This window comes from Saccopteryx leptura, chromosome X (genome assembly GCF_036850995.1).
Source record: "Saccopteryx leptura isolate mSacLep1 chromosome X, mSacLep1_pri_phased_curated, whole genome shotgun sequence".
Lineage (NCBI taxonomy): Eukaryota > Metazoa > Chordata > Mammalia > Chiroptera > Emballonuridae > Saccopteryx > Saccopteryx leptura.
This window is the reverse complement of record NC_089516.1, coordinates 883,634-902,628: the sequence shown is the minus strand read 5'-3', so window position 1 is coordinate 902,628 and position 18,995 is coordinate 883,634. Positions and strand designations below refer to the sequence as shown.

General features: G+C 50.8%; 1 protein-coding gene and 1 non-coding gene across 2 annotated transcripts in view; one reads left to right on the top strand and one right to left on the bottom strand.

Moving 5' to 3' along the window:
* Nucleotides 1-536: 536 nt before the first annotated feature.
* Nucleotides 537-18,995, bottom strand: part of LOC136386021 (arylsulfatase F-like) — a 30,584-nt gene continuing 12,125 nt past the window's right edge. Inside the window, exons 5-10 of the mRNA XM_066357334.1 lie at nucleotides 18,281-18,704; nucleotides 11,260-11,396; nucleotides 9,498-9,632; nucleotides 4,840-5,002; nucleotides 2,463-2,584; nucleotides 537-895 (exon numbers count right to left, since the gene is read on the bottom strand). Of these exons, the coding sequence (XP_066213431.1) occupies nucleotides 537-895; nucleotides 2,463-2,584; nucleotides 4,840-5,002; nucleotides 9,498-9,632; nucleotides 11,260-11,396; nucleotides 18,281-18,704 (1,340 nt within the window). The remainder of the gene's footprint in view (nucleotides 896-2,462; nucleotides 2,585-4,839; nucleotides 5,003-9,497; nucleotides 9,633-11,259; nucleotides 11,397-18,280; nucleotides 18,705-18,995) is intronic.
* On the top strand, nucleotides 9,788-9,863 carry TRNAI-GAU (transfer RNA isoleucine (anticodon GAU)). The gene has a single exon. It is a non-coding gene; the product is annotated as a tRNA-Ile (tRNA).

The following is an 18,995-nucleotide window of genomic DNA, read 5'->3' as shown; positions in this document are numbered from 1 at the left end:
ACAAAGTTCATGGGCTGGCCCTGGCCGCTTGGCTCAGTGGTAGAGCATCGGCCTGGCGTGCAGGAGTCCCAGGTTCGATTCCCGGCCAGGGCACACAGGAGAAGCGCCCATCTGCTTCTCCACCCCTCCCCCTCTCCTTCCTCTCTGTCTCTCTCTTCCCCTCCCGCAGCCGAGGCTCCATTGGAGCAAAGATGGCCCGGGCGCTGGGGATGGCTCCTTGGCCTCTGCCCCAGGCGCTAGAGTGGCTCTGGTCGCAGCAGAGCGACGCCCCGGAGAGGCAGAGCGTCGCCCCCTGGTGGGCGTGCCGGGTGGATCCCGGTCGGGTGCATGCGGGAGTCTGTCTGACTGTCTATCCCCGTTTCCAGCTTCAGAAAAATACAAAAAAACAACAACAACAAAAAAGTTAATGGGCTGCGTCCCTCCCACAGGTCTGGAACGGGAGCTGCGTGGCTGGGCGCTCGGACCCTGTCCTTGGCACAGTCGGAGGGGCTGCCTGCTGTCCGTCCGTCCATCCGCTCTTGCCCCCCCGACGCCCGTTACACCCCCCGATCCTCCTTGTCACACAGACAGAAGGGGAAGACCCCGCAGCACGACTTCAGCCAGAAGTGGTCGCGGTTCAGCCTGGGCTGCAGCTGGAAGTCCACCGGGAGGACGGTCCTCCTGTGCTCGGCCAGGGCCGCGGCCACCCGGGCCAGGACCGTGTCGTACCGGGGCTCCGTGCCGCGGCCGAGCGGGGTGGACTCCGACGGGTCCCGGGAGAGGTCGAAGAGCAGGGGAGGGTCGTGGTAGGTGACCAGGGGCCCCGTGCACGGGCAGAACACGGTCTCGTAGCAGGCCCCCGCGCCCGGAGGCTGGAACACGGGCGTCACGTAATGAACCTTCCACACGGAGTCACCTGCGGGGAAAACGACCGGTCAGACACGTCCAGCCTCTGAGCCACCAGCGCGGTCTTCTTCTGCTTTTATTTTTATGTATTTATTTTTTGTGTGTATTTTTCTGAAGTTGGAAACAGGGAGGCAGTCAGACAGACTCCCGCATGCGCCTGACCGGGATCCACCCGGCACGCCCACCAGGGGGCGATGCTCTGCCCCTCCGGGGCGTCGCTCTGCTGCGACCAGAGCCACTCTAGCGCCTGAGGCAGAGGCCAAGGAGCCATGCCCAGCGCCCGGGCCATCTTTGCTCCAATGGAGCCTCGGCTGCGGGAGGGGAAGAGAGAGACAGAGAGGAAGGAGAGGGGGAGGGGTGGAGAAGCAGATGGGCGCTTCTCCTGTGTGCCCTGGCCGGGAATCGAACCCAAGACTCCTGCACGCCAGGCCGACGCTCTACCACTGAGCCAACCGGCCGGGGCCTATTTTTTATTTTTTGAGTGATTTCTGGTCTTCCTCTTTGCCCATGACTAAACTTAAATATCAATCATTCTTGGCAATATTACCAGCACATCTGAATCCGCTAGTATAACATCAGCCCCTGGCCGGTTAGAGCAGTTGCCTAGAGCATTCTTCTGATGCACCAAGGTTGTGGGTTCAATCCCCGATCAGGGCATGTACAAGAATCAACCAATGAATGCATTGATAACTGGAACAACAAATCCACGTTTCTCTATTTATTCCTCTGTCTCTAAAGTCAAAAATAAATCATATATATAAAGAATCCCCTTGTATAACTAACATTACACATCGTTTCCAGGACTGATTAGTCCTGTTTCTCAAAATGGATATTTTCTTTTTGTCTTTTTTTTTTTTTTTACAGAGACAGAGAGAGAGTCAGAGAGAGGGAGAGATAGGGACAGACAGACAGGAACGAACAGATGAGAAGCATCAATCATTAGTTTTTCATTGCAACACCTTAGTTGTTCATTGATTGCTTTCTCATATGTGCCTTGACCGTGGGCCTTCAGCAGACCGAGTGACCCCTTGCTCGAGCCAGTGACCTTGGGTCCATGCTGGTGAGCTTTGCTCAAACCAGATGAGCCTGTGCCCAAGCTGGTGACCTCGAGGTCTCGAACCTGGGTCCTCCGCATCCCAGTCCGATGCTCTCTCCACTGCGCCACCGCCCGGTCAGGCAACGTGGATATTTGTTAACATCTTCTTCCTGTCGTTCTATAGGAGAGCAATTCTTAGAAACTTTCCAAGGAGGCCCTGTCTGGTTTGCTCAGTGGCTAGAGCACTGGCCCGGCGTGAGGACGTCCCGGGTTCGATCCCTGGTCAGAACACACAGGAGAAGCGACCATCTGCTTCTCTCCCCTCCTTCTCCCCCTTCTCTTCTTCTTCCCCTCCCGCAGCCATGGCTCCGTTGGTCTGAGCATCGGCCCCAGATGGGGATTCAAAGTCTTTTCACTGTTAACCCTAGACGAAAAGGACTAGACTAGGAGACAAAAAGAAAAGAAATAAGAGGAAACATGGAGCTGGAGAAAAGTGACCCTACTCTGGGCACTTCCAAGGCACCAGGACCAGCATACTCACTGTTCCTCGGATGCCAACGCACAGCATGCAGGTACGCAGAGCAGTAATGAAACAGGAACTCGTGCTCCGAGCGCTGGACCTCGCCCCGCAGCAGGGGCAACAGGTTTCGGCCATCGATCACCCTGCAGACAGACAAGCAAGATGAGCGGAGGGGACATCTGCCCAGCAGACTGATTGAAAGATGGTCGGTTCATCCCATGGCATTCCCTGTGCCCAGAGAACAGGATGCTGAGTAGGTAGGAACACCCGTGCTTGCTCTCGGAGAGAGATACAATCAATAAATTAATTTTTTTTTTTAAAAAGTAAGCTTTCACAGTGAAATAATACAATTGAGACATTCGTCAAAACACAACCTATCTTGGCCCTGGCCGGTTGGCTCAGTGGTAGAGCGTCACCCTGGTGTGCAGGAGTCCCGGGTTCGATTCCCGGCCAGGGCACACAGGAGACATGCCCATCTGCTTCTCCACCCCTCCCCCTCTCCTTCCTCTCTGTCTCTCTCTCCCACTCCCGCAGCCGAGGCTCCACTGGAGCAAAGATGGCCCGGGCGCTGGGGATGGCTCCTCGGCCTCTGCCCCAGGCGCTAGAGTAGCTCTGGTCGCAACAGAGCGACACCCCGGAGGGGCAGAGCATCACCCCCTGGTGGGCAGAGTGTCGCCCCCTGGTGGCCGTGCCGGGTGGATCCCAGTCGGGCGCATGCAGGAGTCTGTCTGACTGTCTCTCCCCATTTCCGGCTTCAGAAAAATACAGAAAATAAATAAATAAATAAATAAATAAATAAATAGAAAACGAGAAACTAAAATAGCCTAAAAAGATTTGGGGGGAAAAGAAAAAAGAAAGAAAATAGTTTTCACACTCACACTACATGATTACAAATTTTACTATCATGTGACAGTCATCAAAATAGTGTGGCATTCACATAAGGACAGGTACATGAATCAATGGAACAGGGGGACTCTAGAAATAGATCAATGCATACATTGTCAATTGATTTTTAACCAATGCTCAACCTAGTTCAGTACAAGAAGTCTTTCAATAAATAGCACTAGAAAGATTTGATATCTACATGCAAGAAAAATAAATCTCCTCCCATACCTCACACCATATATACAGTTTAACTCAACATCAACTATAAAGCTCAATGTAAAACTTGAAACAACAAGATCTAAAAGAAAATGTAGAAGGAAACCTTTGTACTTGGAAAAGCATAAAAATTACAATCTATAAAAGACGATGTGACAAATTGTCCATTATCAAAATCAAAATGTTCTGCTTTTCAAATGACAATGAACAAAAATGGAAAGACCAGCCACAAAATGGAAGAAAATGTTAGCAGAACACATAACGGATAAAGACATTATAACCAGAATATGTAAAGAGCTCTGACAGTTCAACAATAAAAAAATGCCCAATTCAAACACATGGGCTCAAGAAACTCTTGACACAGAAGAGACACAGATATGGAATGAGTGCCCACAGCGGTGTTCAACATCGTTATTCACTAGGAAAACACAAATTAACACCTAGTGAGATTCCCGGCCACACTTGAAAAGGGTAAAATTTAAAAAGGCTGACTGACCATTTTAAGTGTTGTCAAGGATGTGGAGTAACTGAAACTGTCATTTATTTGCTGGTGGTCAGGCCAAATGATGCAGGCACTTTGGAAATCAACTTTACACTTTCTCATAAAGTTTAAGATAGGTAGGTTGATAGATAGATAAATAGACAGATGGATAGATAGATGGATGGATGAAAGGAATGATGGATGGATGCATGCATGATAGATAGATGATAGATAGATAGACAAATGAATGAATGATGGATGGATAGATGATAGATAGATAGATAGATAGATAGATAGATAGATAGATAGATAGATAGATAGAACATGATAGATGATAGATAGATAGATGATAGATAGATAGATAGATAGATAGATAGATAGATAGATAGAACATGATAGATAGATAGATAGATAGATAGATAGATAGATAGATAGATAGATGAAAGAAAAGATGGATGGATGGATAGATGATGGATAGATGATGGATAGATGATGATAGATAGATAGATAGATAGATAGATAGATAGATAGATAGATAGATGATAGATAGATAGATGATAGATAGATAGACTACCTATATTCTTATCTTCAAACCTTCTTGTCTTCCTCTTCCTCCCAAAGCAAAACTGCAGCCTGCTGTCTGAATAATGATCAATGCACCTAGCCATACACACAGGTGAACGTTTACCTGGGCGCTGGGCGGGAATTGTACCTGTTAGGACAGGGTTTCCCTCCATTGACCAGAACCTTCTCAAGACAAAGAAAAAAAAAAAAAAAAAAAAAAACAAGGTCTGGGTACCAATTTGATGGCCTCACCGGTCCTCAGGGACAGTTCCTCCTGTCAGAGCTGCCACCGTTGGTAGGACGTCCATCAAGCTTGTAGGCTCATCAATCACCCTTCCAGCTAGCAGCTTTCCGGGCCATCGGATGAGTCCAGGGACGCGGATCCCGCCATCCCACCCGGCCATGCCTTTTCCCCCTGCGAGGCAAAGCAATGACCTGTCAGTTCCAACAGTCACTGCGAGAAGACTCTTCAAAAATGTAAGGCAATAGCACCACCAACGTCTCGTCTCTGCTCATCACCCGGCAAGGGCAGAGAGAGCCCTGATAAGGTCAGCTGGACACATCCCTGCAGTGAAGTTTGGTGGGGGGAGGGGGGGGCTGCTGATAGTTTCTTAGTCAAAGGTACTTTCTCAGTGAAGATTTTATGTAGAATACCTTATTCTATCATTGTTTCTGCTCTATATTTCTCCATCCTTCTCCGATCAACATTTTTTTTTAATTTTATAACTTTTTTATTTTATTTTATTTATTCATTTTAGAGAGGAGAGAGAGAGAGAGGGAGAGAGAGAGAGAGAGAGAAGAGAGAGACAGGGGGGAGGAGCTGGAAGCATCAACTCCCATATGTGCCTTGACCAGGCAAGCCCAGGGTTTCAAACTGGCGACCTCAGCATTTCCAGGTCGACGCTTTATCCACTGTGCCACCACAGGTCAGGCCAACATTTCTGAATTACTTCCTTCCTTTGGACCTATGACATAATTTACTTATTCATTTTTTTTTTACATGCCTCTTTTCATGACAATATAAATTTCTCTAAGGTGGAAAAAAGTTTTTGAGAGAGAGAGGGAGACAGAGAAAGAAAGAAAGAGAGGAGAGAATTAAGAAGCATCAACTCAAAGTTCTGGCACTTTACTTGCTCATTGATTGCTTTCTCATATGTGCCCTGACTGGGTGGGTAGCCAGTGACCCCTTGCACAAGCCAGCGACCTTGGGCTCAAGCCAGTGACCTTTGAGCTCAAGCCAGTGACCTTTGGGCTCAAGCCAGCGACCTTGAGGTTATGTTGATGATCCCATGCTCAAGCCCATGGCCCCAGGCTCAACCCAGCAACCCTGTGGTCAAGCTGGTGACCCCTCATTCAAGCTAGCAACCCTGTGGTCAAGTAGGCAACCTTACACTCAAGCTGGCAGCCCCTTGTTCAAGCTGGTGAGCGCACATGCAAGCCAGCGACCTTGGGCTCAAGTCAGAGACCTTTGAGCTCAAGCCAGTGACCTCTGGGCTCAAGCCAGCGACCTTGAGGTTATGTTGATGATCCTGTGCTCAAGTCCATGGCCGCAGGCTCAACCTGGCAACCCTGTGCTCAAGCTGGTGAGCCCATACTCAAGCTAGCAAGCTCTCGTTCAAGCTGGTGAGCCTACACTCAAGCTAGCAACCTTTTGTTCAAGCTGGTGAGTGCACACTCAAGCTGGTGAGCCCACACTCAAGCCAGCGACCTCTCGTTCAAGCTGGTGAGCCCACACTCAAGCTGGTGAGCCCACACTCAAGCTAGCAACCTCTCATTCATGCTGGTGAGCCGACACTCAAGCTGGTGAGCCCACACTCAAGCCAGTGACCTCTCGTTCAAGCTGGTGAGCCCACACTCAAGCCAGCGACCTCAGCTTCAAACCAGAGACCTCAGCATCCCAAGGCGATGCTCTATCCACCGTGCCCTCACCGGTCAGGCCAAAGGTGGGCATGTTTTGTCTGTTTTGTTGACTGCTTGAATTTAGCATGCTGGAAAAGTCACCGAATGAGATAGTATGGATAGGCGCCGATTTATTTGTCCAAATCCGGGCTTTACGGAGAAGGAATTCCAGAAGTGAACATTGCACACCCAGGATGACCAGCACAACCATCACAATTTAAGGGGCTTTTATTATCTCCTTCACGGATGAGAAGGAGGGAGAGTGTGAGGAAGGTGGCCTCCCAAGGTGATCTGACCACACATTCCTAACTGGGTAGACTCCGGTTGACTTCTCACACTGAAGGCAAAGAACTCCTTGAGTGAAAAGTTGTAAACCAGCCTTGTTACTTTGCCCTTGTGCGTCTAGGTTAGCACACCTTGGAAGGACGAGAAGAAACGCCCCTCAGAGGGCCTGCTCACCCTCAAGAGACCCGATATTCTGGGAAATTATCCTATAATCCCATCCCCAGCTTGCTTGCTGTAACTGGCCTTCCTCTCAAATATAGAGCAGAAATCTTTGAAATCTTGCTCCCTGGTGTCGGTCATCGGTTTGGGTCAAAGAAACTCTTTATTTTAAGATCTTATTTATTTATGTATTTTAGAGAGGAAAGAGAAAGAGAGAGAGAGAGAGAGAGAGAGAGAAAGGGGAGGAGTAGGAAGCATCAACTCCCATATGCACCTTGACCGGGCAAGCCCGGGGTTTCGAATCGGTGACCTCAGTGTTTCCAGGTCAATGCTTTATCCACTGTGCCACCACAGGTCGGGTCAAATAAACTCTTACAAAGAAAAATCTGCAGCCTGACCAGGAAGTGGCACAGTGGATAGAGTGTCGGACTGGGATGCAGAGGACCCAGGTTTGAGACCCTGAGGTTGCCAGCTTGAGCGCAGGCTCATCTGGTTTGAGTGTGGGCTCACCAGCGTGGACTCAAGGTCGCTGGCTTGAGCAAGGGGTCACTCGGTCTGCTGAAAGCCCACGGTCAAGGCACATATGAGAAAGCAATCAATGAACAACTAAGGTGCCGCAACAAAAAACTGATGATTGATGCTTCTCATCTCTCTCCGTTCCTGTCTGTCTGTCCCTATCTATCCTTCTCTCTGACTCTCTGTCTCTGTAAAAAGAAAGAAAGAAAGAAAGAAAGAAAGAAAGAAAGAAAGAAAGAAAGAAAGAAAGAAAGAAAGAAAGAAAGAAAGAAAGAAAGAGTGAGAGAGAGAGAGAAGGGGGAGGAGTAGGAAACATCAACTCCCATATGCGCCTTGACCGGGCAAGCCCGGGGTTTCGAATCGGTGACCTCAGTGTTTCCAGGTCAACGCTTTATCCACTGTGCCACCACAGGTCGGGTCAAATAAACTCTTACAAAGAAAAATCTGCAGCCTGACCAGGAAGTGGCACAGTGGACAGAGTGTCGGACTGGGATGCCGAGGACCCAGGTTTGAGACCCTGAGGTTGCCAGCTTGAGCGCGGGCTCATCTGGTTTGAGTGTGGGCTCACCAGCGTGGACCCAAGGTCACTGGCTTGAGCAAGGGGTCACTCGGTCTGCTGAAAGCCCGCGGTCAAGGCACATATGAGAAAGCAATCAATGAACAACTAAGGTGTCGCAACAAAAAACTGATGATTGATGCTTCTCATCTCTCTCCGTTCCTGTCTGTCTGTCCCTATCTATCCCTCTGACTCTCTGTCTCTGTAAAAAGAAAGAAAGAAACAAAGAAAGAAAGAAAGAAGAAAGAAAGAGAGAGAGAGAGAGAGAAGGGGGAGGAGTAGGAAACATCAACTCCCATATGCGCCTTGACCGGGCAAGCCCGGGGTTTCGAATCGGTGACCTCAGTGTTTCCAGGTCAACGCTTTATCCACTGTGCCACCACAGGTCGGGTCAAATAAACTCTTACAAAGAAAAATCTGCAGCCTGACCAGGCAGTGGCACAGTGGACAGAGTGTCGGACTGGGATGCAGAGGACCCAGGTTTGAGACCCTGAGTTTGCCAGCTTGAGCGCAGGCTCATCTGGTTTGAGTGTGGGCTCACCGGCGTGGACTGAAGGTCATTGGCTTGAGCAAGGGGTCACTCAGTTTGCTGAAAGCCCGCGGTCAAGGCACATATGAGAAAGCAATCAATGAAGAACTAAGGTGTCGCAACAAAAAACTGATGATTGATGCTTCTCATCTCTCTCCATTCCTGTCTGTCTGTCCCTATCTATCCCTCTCTCTGACTCTCTGTCTCTGTAAAAAGAAAGAAAGAAAGAAACAAAGAAAGAAAGAAGAAAGAAAGAGAGAGAGAGAGAGAGAGAGAGAGACAGACCTACAGGAGGAGAGATGAAAAGAATCAACTCTTTGTCGCAGCACCTTAGTTGTTCATGGATTGCTTTCTCATAGGTGGCTTGTCCAAGGGGGGCACCAGCTGAGCCAGTGACCCCATGCTCAAGTCAGCGGCCTTGGGCTCAAGCCAGTGACCTTTGGACTCAAGCCAGTGACTTTCGGACTAAAGCTAGTGACCACGGGGTCATGTCTGTAGCCCCCCTCGCTCAAGCCGGTGACCCCGCGCTCAAGCTGATGAGCCTGAATTCAAGCCGGTGACCCCGGGGTTTTGAACCAGGGACCTCAGCGTCCCAAGTCAGCACTCTATCTACTGCATCACCCACACTGGTCAGGTCTCTGTTGTCTTGTCGATCTCACCAATGATTAGACACTCAACTCATCCTGTGACTCACTTGAGTCATCTGCTCGTGTTAATACTTTTTAATCTCTCGGGATTAACAGAACGGGCTGATGCCTATAGGGTTTCCCAGAAATGTGGGTGATTTAAGGTCAATATCCTTGGATTTCAGCCTTCTGCCTTTTCAATAATCATGACCTTTTTTTTCTTTTTTTTTTTTTTTTTCGTGACTGCATAATACAGAGATTTATAGAATAAGAAGGCAATAAAGGGCAGGCTATGTTCTTACTGTTTTATTTGTGTCTCCAGTATTGCTACGCTCCTCACCTTTGTAAATCCCGTTCCATCCGCCCAGCTGAAGTTGGCCCAGCCTGGCTTCCAAGTGCCCGCCGTGGTCCGACGTCAGGTAGACAAAGGTGTGGTTCCTCAGCCCCAAGTTGTCGATGGCGTCGAGAAGTTTGCCTGAAACGAGAAAGAGACGGACCCGTGACACTCACGAGTTCCAGGTACCCGGGTCGGCCCTGCTACCTGGCGTGTCCCTCGGGGAGTCGTGGCAACAACCCGTGTTGGCTGAAGAGGCGTCCCATTGTGCTAACACGTTAAAAACAAACATCTCGGCCCTGGCTGGTTGGCTCAGTGGTAGAGCGTCAGCCTGATGTGCGGAAGTCCCGGGTTCGATTCCCGGCCAGGGCACACAGGAGAAGCGCCCATCTGATTCTCCATCCCTCCCCCTCTCCTTCCTCTCTGTCTCTCTCTTCCCCTCCTGCAGCCAAGGCTCCATTGGAGCAAAGATGGCCCGGGTGCTGGGGATGGCTCCTTGGCCTCTGCCCCAGGCGCTACAGTGGCTCTGGTCGCAGCAGAGCGACGCCCCGGAGGGGCAGAGCATGGCCCCCTGGTGGGCAGAGCGTCACCCCCTGGTGGGCGTGCCGGGTGGATCCCGGTCAGGCGCATGTGGGAGTCTGTCTGACTGTCTCTCTCCGTTTCCAGCTTCAGAAAAAAAAACAACAACAAACATCTCACGGGACGTGCTCTCTGCAAAGAATATCCTTGTTTCTGTCAACACACCTGGAAGGCGTCGTCGAAGGGGGGACCACAGATCAGACTTCCTAACACGGTTTTGTGACGTCCTGGTTCAGGGCGCCTGCCCCAGGTCATAAAAGTGGCATTTCGATGCTTTAAATCAGTGGTCTCCAACCTTTTTTGGGGGCCACGGACCGGTTTAATGTCAGAAAATATTTTCACAGACCGGCCGGCCTTTAGGGTGGGATGGATAAATGTATCACGTGACTGAGACAAGCGTCCAGAGTGAGTCTTAGATGGATGTAACAGAGGGACTGTGGTCATTTTTTAAAAATAAAACATCGTTCAGACTTCAATATACATATAAATAAAACAGAAATAATGTAAGTTATTTATTCTTTCTCTGCGGACTGGTACCAAATGGCCCACGGACCGGTACTGGTCCGCAGCCCGGTATTTGGGGACAATTGCTTTAAATGATTTTTTAAAATCATTTCCCTATTCCGAGGATGGTGAGTCCACACCGTTCTCATGGTTTGATTCTGGAAGCATCTGAACTACATCTCATGCCGACATCCTATGTGAGGAAAACAGTCTGGCTGACGTCTATGTCCTCCCAATCCGTGCTCATTAGTATACGAATCATGACCACATCAGGAATACACCCTCCTTCTGTGGTGTTGGCTTATTGGGGCTCAGGTGTCTGGCTCACCAACCCCAAAATTCAGACCTCAGCACCTGGCTGGCCCGAAATAAGGGTGGATGTGCTGTTCGACCTAAGACCACGGGGATGTGATTTGACCTTGGACTTCACACAAAAGTCCAACCTAGGACCAGCCGACAGGGAGAGAAGAGAACACTATTTTTACGTCCCCTCTGTCCTCTGTGCTTACGAGTCACGTCATCTACGTCAAGGACCCACCGTCCCCTGTGAGAACAGTCTCACTTGGTCCTCAGAGGGTCGCACCCCAAAGCGTTCTTCAAAGGTCGGCCGGGGAACAAGTGACCGGGCGTCCCGAGCGATCGAAGCACGGAGGTTCCGCCGACGATGTTGGGTCCGGCCACTTACCCACCAAGAAGTCCATCTCCTGCACGTTGTCGCCGTATAATCCATGCCCGCTGGTGCCCAGGAAGTCCTCTGTCGTGGGGAGAGGCGTGTGGACGTGAAGGAAAGAGTAAAACAGGAGGAACGGTTCTTCACGGTGCCTGCGAAGACAGCGGCCACATCACCTTTGAGCGTGCGTGTTTTCCGAACGGGCACCACATGGCTCCTTTGACACGCAGAACCAGTTCCCTCTGGGGTCCTCCTCCACGACCCACGAGAGCGGACACAGGAAGAAGCAGCCCCTTCCAGAGACTATTCTACCCGGAGCTGATCCCCCAGGACCCTCCGGCGTCTGGACTGGGTCCCCAAATTTTGCAGTGACGTCACTGTGCTTCCTCTCAGGTGTCAGGACACGAGCAGGACATCCTGCACTCACAGGTGACAACTGAGTGACAACCCCAAGCCAGCTCTGTGTGACTCACTGTCAACAGCTCAGGCTCGAGTCATGCCCCATGCCACGCAAGAGACGGCATCACCACCGAGGTTTATTAGAAACATCGAGCCTGACCAGGCAGTGGCGCAGTGGATAGAGCGTCGGACTGGGACGCGGAGGACCCAGGTTCGAGACCCCGAGGTCGCCAGGTTTGAGCAAAAGCTCACCAGCTTGGACCGAAGGTCGCTGGCTCAAGCAAGGGGTCACTCGCTCTGCTGTAGCCCCACAGTCAAGACACATATGAGAAAGCAATCAATGAACAACTAAGGTGCCGCAACGAAGAATTGATGTTTCTCATCTCTCTCCCTTCCTGTCTGTCTGTCCCTGTCTGTCCCTCTTTCTGTCTCTGACACAAAAAACAAACAAACAAGCATTGACACACTCACAGCACATGGGTCAGCAGGGGCAGAAAAGTCTAGGCTCAGTCCGTCCACATGCCTTTGATTCCCATGTGAGGGTGCAGGGGACGAGGTCGACCCCCTTCAAGGTCTAAAAATCTGTCCGCAGGGAAGGTGGGTGCCCAGCTAACCAGGGCAGCACAGAATCCAGTTCCCGTCTTGCGGACATTTTAGCTCTCTCTGACGTGACATCAAAGTGCAAAGAATGGGAGAAAAATAAACCAAAAAAGAAATAACAACAGAAAAAAAAAACCAGAGAGAGAGAGAGGGAGAGAGAGAGTTACAGTTTATTGATTTGAATGGTGTTCCTCGCAGAGGGAACCCCCAGAATTTAAAATTTTACCCTTAGTTGTAGCTAATAGACTCGGTAACGGACGTTTCTACTTCCGGTCTTAACCGACCGGCGTACGGATCGAGACACGAGAAAACAGTTGTTCCAGCCAAGGAGAGCCACTAACCAGACTGACCCGGGCTCAGGGAGGTCAGTAAGCAATTAGCCCTTTGTCGGGACAGCTGGTTGGTGTCCGAGAATCAGCTTCCCAGACTCTGACCGCAGGATGCTTAGCAGCTATGACTATTCCCCTCACAGAGTCCTGATTCCGGGAGGAATTCACCGTTTTGCCCTTGAACTCCAAAACCGCCTTGCCTACCGTTATCTCCTCCTTCTAAATAAAGCCAGCTTGAGAGGGGTTGTTCAGGTAGATTTTGGGGTTCATGACAGGCAGCGGGACCCCGGATGTGCTCGACTGTGAACATAGGGGTCTTTGGAGATAGAAAGACTTAAGAAGAAGAGGTTTGACTGGGGCAGGGTCGGCTCAGAATCCGATAACTGGTGGCGGGCTTCCACACAGGAAATGGGCTATTGGGGGCCTCGCAGACACCCTCAGGGGGAAGGCACGTTTGGAGAAGACACCGACACAAGTTAGAGGGATGCGGCCACAAGCCGAAAAGCAGCGGAGTTTTCTGGAAACGACCGGAAGCTGAGAGGGGCAGGAAGGACCCACCCCTGGACCCAGGGATGCACCCAGAAGTCGCAACAGAGCTAAAATGAAAGTCCTACTCTCCTTGGCACCTTCCTGTGGCTCAACAGTCCCAGACGAGTGTCACACAGACACACACACACACACAATCACACACACACAGATAAACACCTTGATCTTGGATGTCTGGTGTCTAGAATGAGAATGAATACATCCTGTTCTGTGACATTATTTTTTTTCTATATTTCCAAAGTGAGAAGCGGGGAGGCAGTCAGACAGACTCCAGCATGCGCCCAACCGGGATCCACCCGGCACGCCCACCAGGGGGCGATGCTCTGCCGCGACCAGAGCCACTCTAGCGCCTGGGGCAGAGGCCAAGGAGCCATCCCCAGCGCCCGGGCCATCTTTGCTCCAATGGAGCCTCGGCTGCGGGAGGGAGAGAGACAGAGAGGAAGGAGAGGGGGAGGGGTGGAGAAGCAGATGGGCGCTTCTCCTGTGTGCCCTGGCCGGGAATCGAACCCGGGACTCCTGCATGCCAGGCCGATGCTCTACCACTGAGGCAACTGGCCAGGGCTCCTGTACATTTTTTTTTTCATTTTTCCAAAGCTGGAAACTGGGAGGCAGTCAGACAGACTCCCGCATGCGCCCGACCGGGATCCACCCGGCATGCCCACCAGGGGGCGATGCTCTGCCCATCTGGGGCATCGCTCTGTTGCAACCAGAGCCATTCTAGTGCCTGAGACAGAGGCCATGGAGCCATCCTCAGCGCCTGGGCCATCTTTTGCTCCAGTGGAGCCTCAGCTGCAGGAAGGGAAGAGAGAGACAGAGAGGAAGGAGAAGGGGAGGAGTGGAGAAGCAGATGGGCGCTCCTCCTGTGTGCCCTGGCCGGGAATTGAACCCAGGACTCCTGCACACCAGGCCGATGCTCTGCCACTGAGCCAACCAGCCAGCGCCCCTGTACATTTTTAAGGTCACTCCTGGGAAACTCACAGACGTGCCACTGAGGAACGAGATCACCAGTTTCCCTATGATTATAAGTAAAGGCTGCACTAATGTTCCCTCAGTCAGTGTTTCTGGAACTCTCTTTACCTTGGAAGGAACAGCAGGGGGAAGGGAGAAGTTCATTTGCCCAATAGCTACAGACTGGCACCTACAACGCCAATGTGGTTCTGCACTTACAACAGCCTAAACCTCGGCCATCTCTACCTGGGCCATAGCGTGAGGACAACGGTAGCTATCTGGTCACCCAAGATCCTTGCATTAAGAGCTATGGTGCATATATATATATATATGATATATATATATGTGATATATATATATATATCATATATATATATCATATAATGTATTATATATAGTTAATATAATATATTATATGTATAACCCTGGCCAGTTGGCTCAGTGGTAGAGCGTCAGCCTGGCGTGCGGGGGACCCGGGTTCGATTCCCGGCCAGGGCATATAGGAGAAGCGCCCATTTGCTTCTCTACCCCGACCCCCTCCTTCTTCTCTGTCTCTCTCTTCCCCTCCTGCAGCCAGGGCTCCATTGGAGCAAAGATGGCCCAGGCGCTGGAGTGGCTCTGGTCGCTGCAGAGCGACGCCCCGGAGGGGCAGAGCATCACCCCCTGGTGGCCAGAGTGTCGCCCCTGGTGGGCGTGCTGGGTGGATCCCGGTCGGGCGCATGCGGGAGTCTGTCTGACTGTCTCTCCCCCATTTCCAGCTTCAGAAAAGTACAAAAAAAAAAAAGAATATATTATATGTATATATATATATTAAATAATATATTATATATTATATATAAAAAAGAATACATTATGTGTATATATATTAAATAATATATTATATATCATATATATTTAATATACTATATTATATATATAATAAATATAAATATATTATATATAATATATTATATATATAATGTATTAAATAAATATTATATATAATATATTTATTAAATAATATCCACAATATATATATTATATATGGACACACACACACTGGAACGCTACTCAGCCTTACAAAAGGATGAAATGTGGCCATCTACGACAGCACGGATGGACCCCAGGGACATCACACTGACCAACGATAATCAGAAAGAGAACAACAAGGAGCATGTCATTTCTCTTTTATGTGGAATCTAAAAAACAAAATAAACCCAATTGGAACAGACTCACAGACACAGGCAACGGACGGACGGTCACCAGAGGGCAGGGAGGGTGGGTGACCAAGAAGAAGGGACTGAGAAGCACAGGTGGGCAGTCACGGCACAGTCACAGGACGTCACGTCCAGCCCAGGAAACACAGTCAGTCACATGGTCATCACTGCGCGTGGGGCCAGGCGGGCACTGGACATATCAGCAAGATTGCATCTCCAGCTCCAACCACTATACCCTACGCCCGCAATTCCTATCATATTAAATGTCAACTGTCACTGAAGGGCGAGAAAAGGACCTCGATGTTTGAAACCGAAATAAATAAAGAACAGGTTTTTTTATATCCTTAGTCAACTCTACAGAATAGTCGAAAACAGGGAATTTTCCTCATACCATCTTTAGCCCTGGCAGGTCTGATGCTGGGACCACGTGGCTTCCAGATTCTCAGAAAGACATTTTTTTTTTTTTCTCTTATGGCTTCACATCCGTGACCTGCATGACTGCTCACTCCCCCCCTTCTTTGTGCTGTTCCCCACGTTTGCAAACTCAGGTGCTGAAGATATGGTTTCCCTGACCGCACCTTCCCTGGCATCCTGGATAGTCCCTGCAGGACAGATGGACGGACAGTGCCCTAGACTTACACCTATTGTGTTTTCATCACCTGCTTGAAGGCGTTCTCAGCGCCGGATGGGAAGTCAGGCTGGAAGTCCAGCCAGCACGATGGACCAAGACAAAGCCATCGTCTGCGCTGGAAAGAGAAATAAAGATGAGCCTGACTTGTGGTGGCGCAGTGGATAAAGCATCGACCTGGAAATGCTGAGGTCGCTGGTTTGAAACCCTGGACTTGCCTGGTCAAGGCACATATGGGAGTTGATGCTTCCAGCTCCTCCCCCCTTCTCTCTCTCTCTCTCTCTGTCTCTCCCTCTCCTCTCTAAAATGAATAAATAAAAAAAAAGAGAGAGAAATAAAGATGAGCGCTCACAGCCTGTTTCTGCAAGACGGCCCAATGACGCCATGTGGGTCCCTCGGAAACTTCCTAGTGACTGCGTCCTCGGACGGAGCACTGAGCTTTGCACCGATTCCAATCAATTCTTGTACGTCGTCAACTCGGTAATAAGCCCTCTGGGGCTCATTTTTCCAGGAGGACTGTTTCCCTCACAGAGAATCAAGGGGGTAGCCGACTGGCCGTTGTCTGCTTTTCCGGCAAATATATCTCTTCTTCTAAGTGGATTCGCCTAGGAAATACATCGGTGACACTTTAGAGTTTCGGTCAACTGGGGAGTCTGCCTGCTTCGTTCGACCAAATGTGAATCTCATGGCCAGCGGAGAGATTGCAGCTCCGATCACAGGGTCTCAAAAAAGATCACCACCTCCTGGCCCTGGCTGGTGGCTCAGTGGATAGAGAGTCATCCTGGCATATGGATGTCCTGGGTTCGATTCCCGGTCAGGGCACACAGGAGAAGCGAACATCTGCTTCTCTCCCCTTTCTCTCTTTCCTCCCCTCCTGCAGCCAGTGGCTTAATTGGCTCGAGCAACAGCCCTGGCCATTGACGATAGCTACATTGGAGCACAGGTGCTACATTAGCCTCAGGTGCTAAAAATAGCCCAATACTCGAGCATCAGCCCCAGATAAGGGGTTTCCCAGTGGATCCCGTTCAGGACGCATGTCAGAGTCTGTCTCTCCATCTCCCCTCCTCTCACTTTAAGAAAAAATACCACCTTGTCAGGCACCATCGGAAGTGTCCAGGTTGCTTCCAAAACATGTGACCTCATTGTCTGTCCCCAATGACGAGTATTCCAGGGCTCAAGTCAACATGGCTCGAGCAAACACGTCTAATTTTTTAAAGATACTCATTCTCTTATCGTAATAAGAATGTAAAAAGAGAAAGAGAGAAAGGAAGAAAGGAGGGAGGGAGGGAAGGAGGGAGAGAGGGAAGAAAGGAGGGAAAGAAGAAATAAATGAAAGAAGGAAGGAGGGAAGAGAGGAAGAAGGGAGAGAGAGAAGAGAGGAAGGGAGGGAGGGAGGGAGGGAGGGAGGGAGGGAGGGAGGGAGGGAGGAGGAGGAAGAAAAAGAAGGAAGGAAGGAGGGAAGGAGGAGGAAAGAGGGAGGAAAGGAAGAAGGAAGGAAGAAGAAAGGAAGGAAGGAAGGGAGGGAGGGAAGAAGAAGGGAGAGAGGGAGGGAGAAAGGAAGAAAAAGAAGGAAGAAAGGAGGGAAGGAGGAGGAGAGAGGGAGGAAAGGAGGAAGGAAGGAAGGAAGGAAGGAAGGAAGGAAGGAAGGAAGGAAGGAAGGAAGGAAGGAAAGAAAGGAGGGAGGAAGAATGTGAGGGAGGGAGGGAGGGAGGGAGGAAGAAAAAGAAGGAAGGAAGGAGGGAAGGAGGAGGAGGGAAGGAGGGAAGGAAGGAGGGAGGAGGGAGGGAGGGAGGGAAAAAAGGAAGAAAGAAAGGAAGGAAGAGGGGAGGGAGGGAGAGAGGGAGGGAAGAAAGGAGGGAGAGAGGGAGGAAGGAAGGAAGGGAGGAAGGAAGGGAGGAGAGAAGGGAGGAGAGAAGAGAGGAAGGAAGAAACAGAGGAAGGGAGGAAGGGAGGAAGGGAGGGAGGGAGGGAGGGAGGGAGGGAGGGAGGGAGGGAGGAAGGAAGGAAGGAAAGAAAGAAGGGAGGAGAGAAGGGAGGAGAGAAGAGAGGAAGGAAGAAACAGAGGAAGGAAGGAAGGGAGGGAGGGAGGGAGGGAGGGAGGAAGGAAGAAAGGAAAGAAAGAAGGGAGGAGAGAAGGGAGGAGAGAAGAGAGGAAGGAAGGAAGGGAGGTAGGGAGGGAGGGAGGGAGGAAGGAAGGAAGGAAGGAAGGAAGGAAGGAAGGAAGGAAGGAAGGAAGGAAGGAAGGAAGGGGAAGGAAGGGAGGAAGGAAGGAAGGAAGGAGGAAGGAAGGAAGGGAGGGAGGAAGGAAGGGGAAGGAAGGGAGGAAGGAAGGAAGGAAGGAGGAAGGAAGGAAGGGAGGGAGGAGGAATGGAGGAAGAAATGGCGATTACCTGTCTAGAAAGGAGACGGCCTCCTTCAGCATGGTGGCCCCCGCGTGGCCCGCGTCCCCGGGCTGCTGGGCGATGTCGTGCTGCCGCATGAGGAGGCAGTCCCAGTACAGGGACGAGGAGAAGCTGGTGTACCAGAAGTAGCCCAGGAGGAAGACCAGGAAGGCCAGGAAGAGGACGAGGACCCAGGGGACGCAGACCAGGCGGCTCAGGTTGCCCACCGTGATGGCCAGCGCAGCCACGGCCACCAGCTGCAGGCAGAAGAACACCCCGGCCCCGATGGCGAGCTCGGCCTGGCGCGAGGGGTCCGGCCAGCAGCGGTCGAACAGGGTGTAGGGCATGCCGTAGAAGTAGTCGAACCCGTAGGCATCGGGGTGGTGGCAGTGGTCACTCTGGGAGAAGCAGTTCAAACCCTGATGCCATTTGCCTGTCACGAGAGACACACGCCAATCACACACGGTACGCTCACGTGTCAGAAACGCCGTGTGATCATTTTTTACCCCTTCGGAACGCTCGTGGAAGGCACAAAGATGGAGTAAGCAATGTTCTTTTCTTTCGTGGTCAACGGGTAGCACGAATTCACTGTTGCCTCCTCGGTGGACAGGGTGGCATCTTGCCAATCGGGTCGTGAGGGAAGAGGCTGGACGTAACATCAAGGCCGAGGAAAAGGCCATGGTGAGTTTCCAGCAAGTGTGTGAGCCGGGCAGTTTGTCGCTGG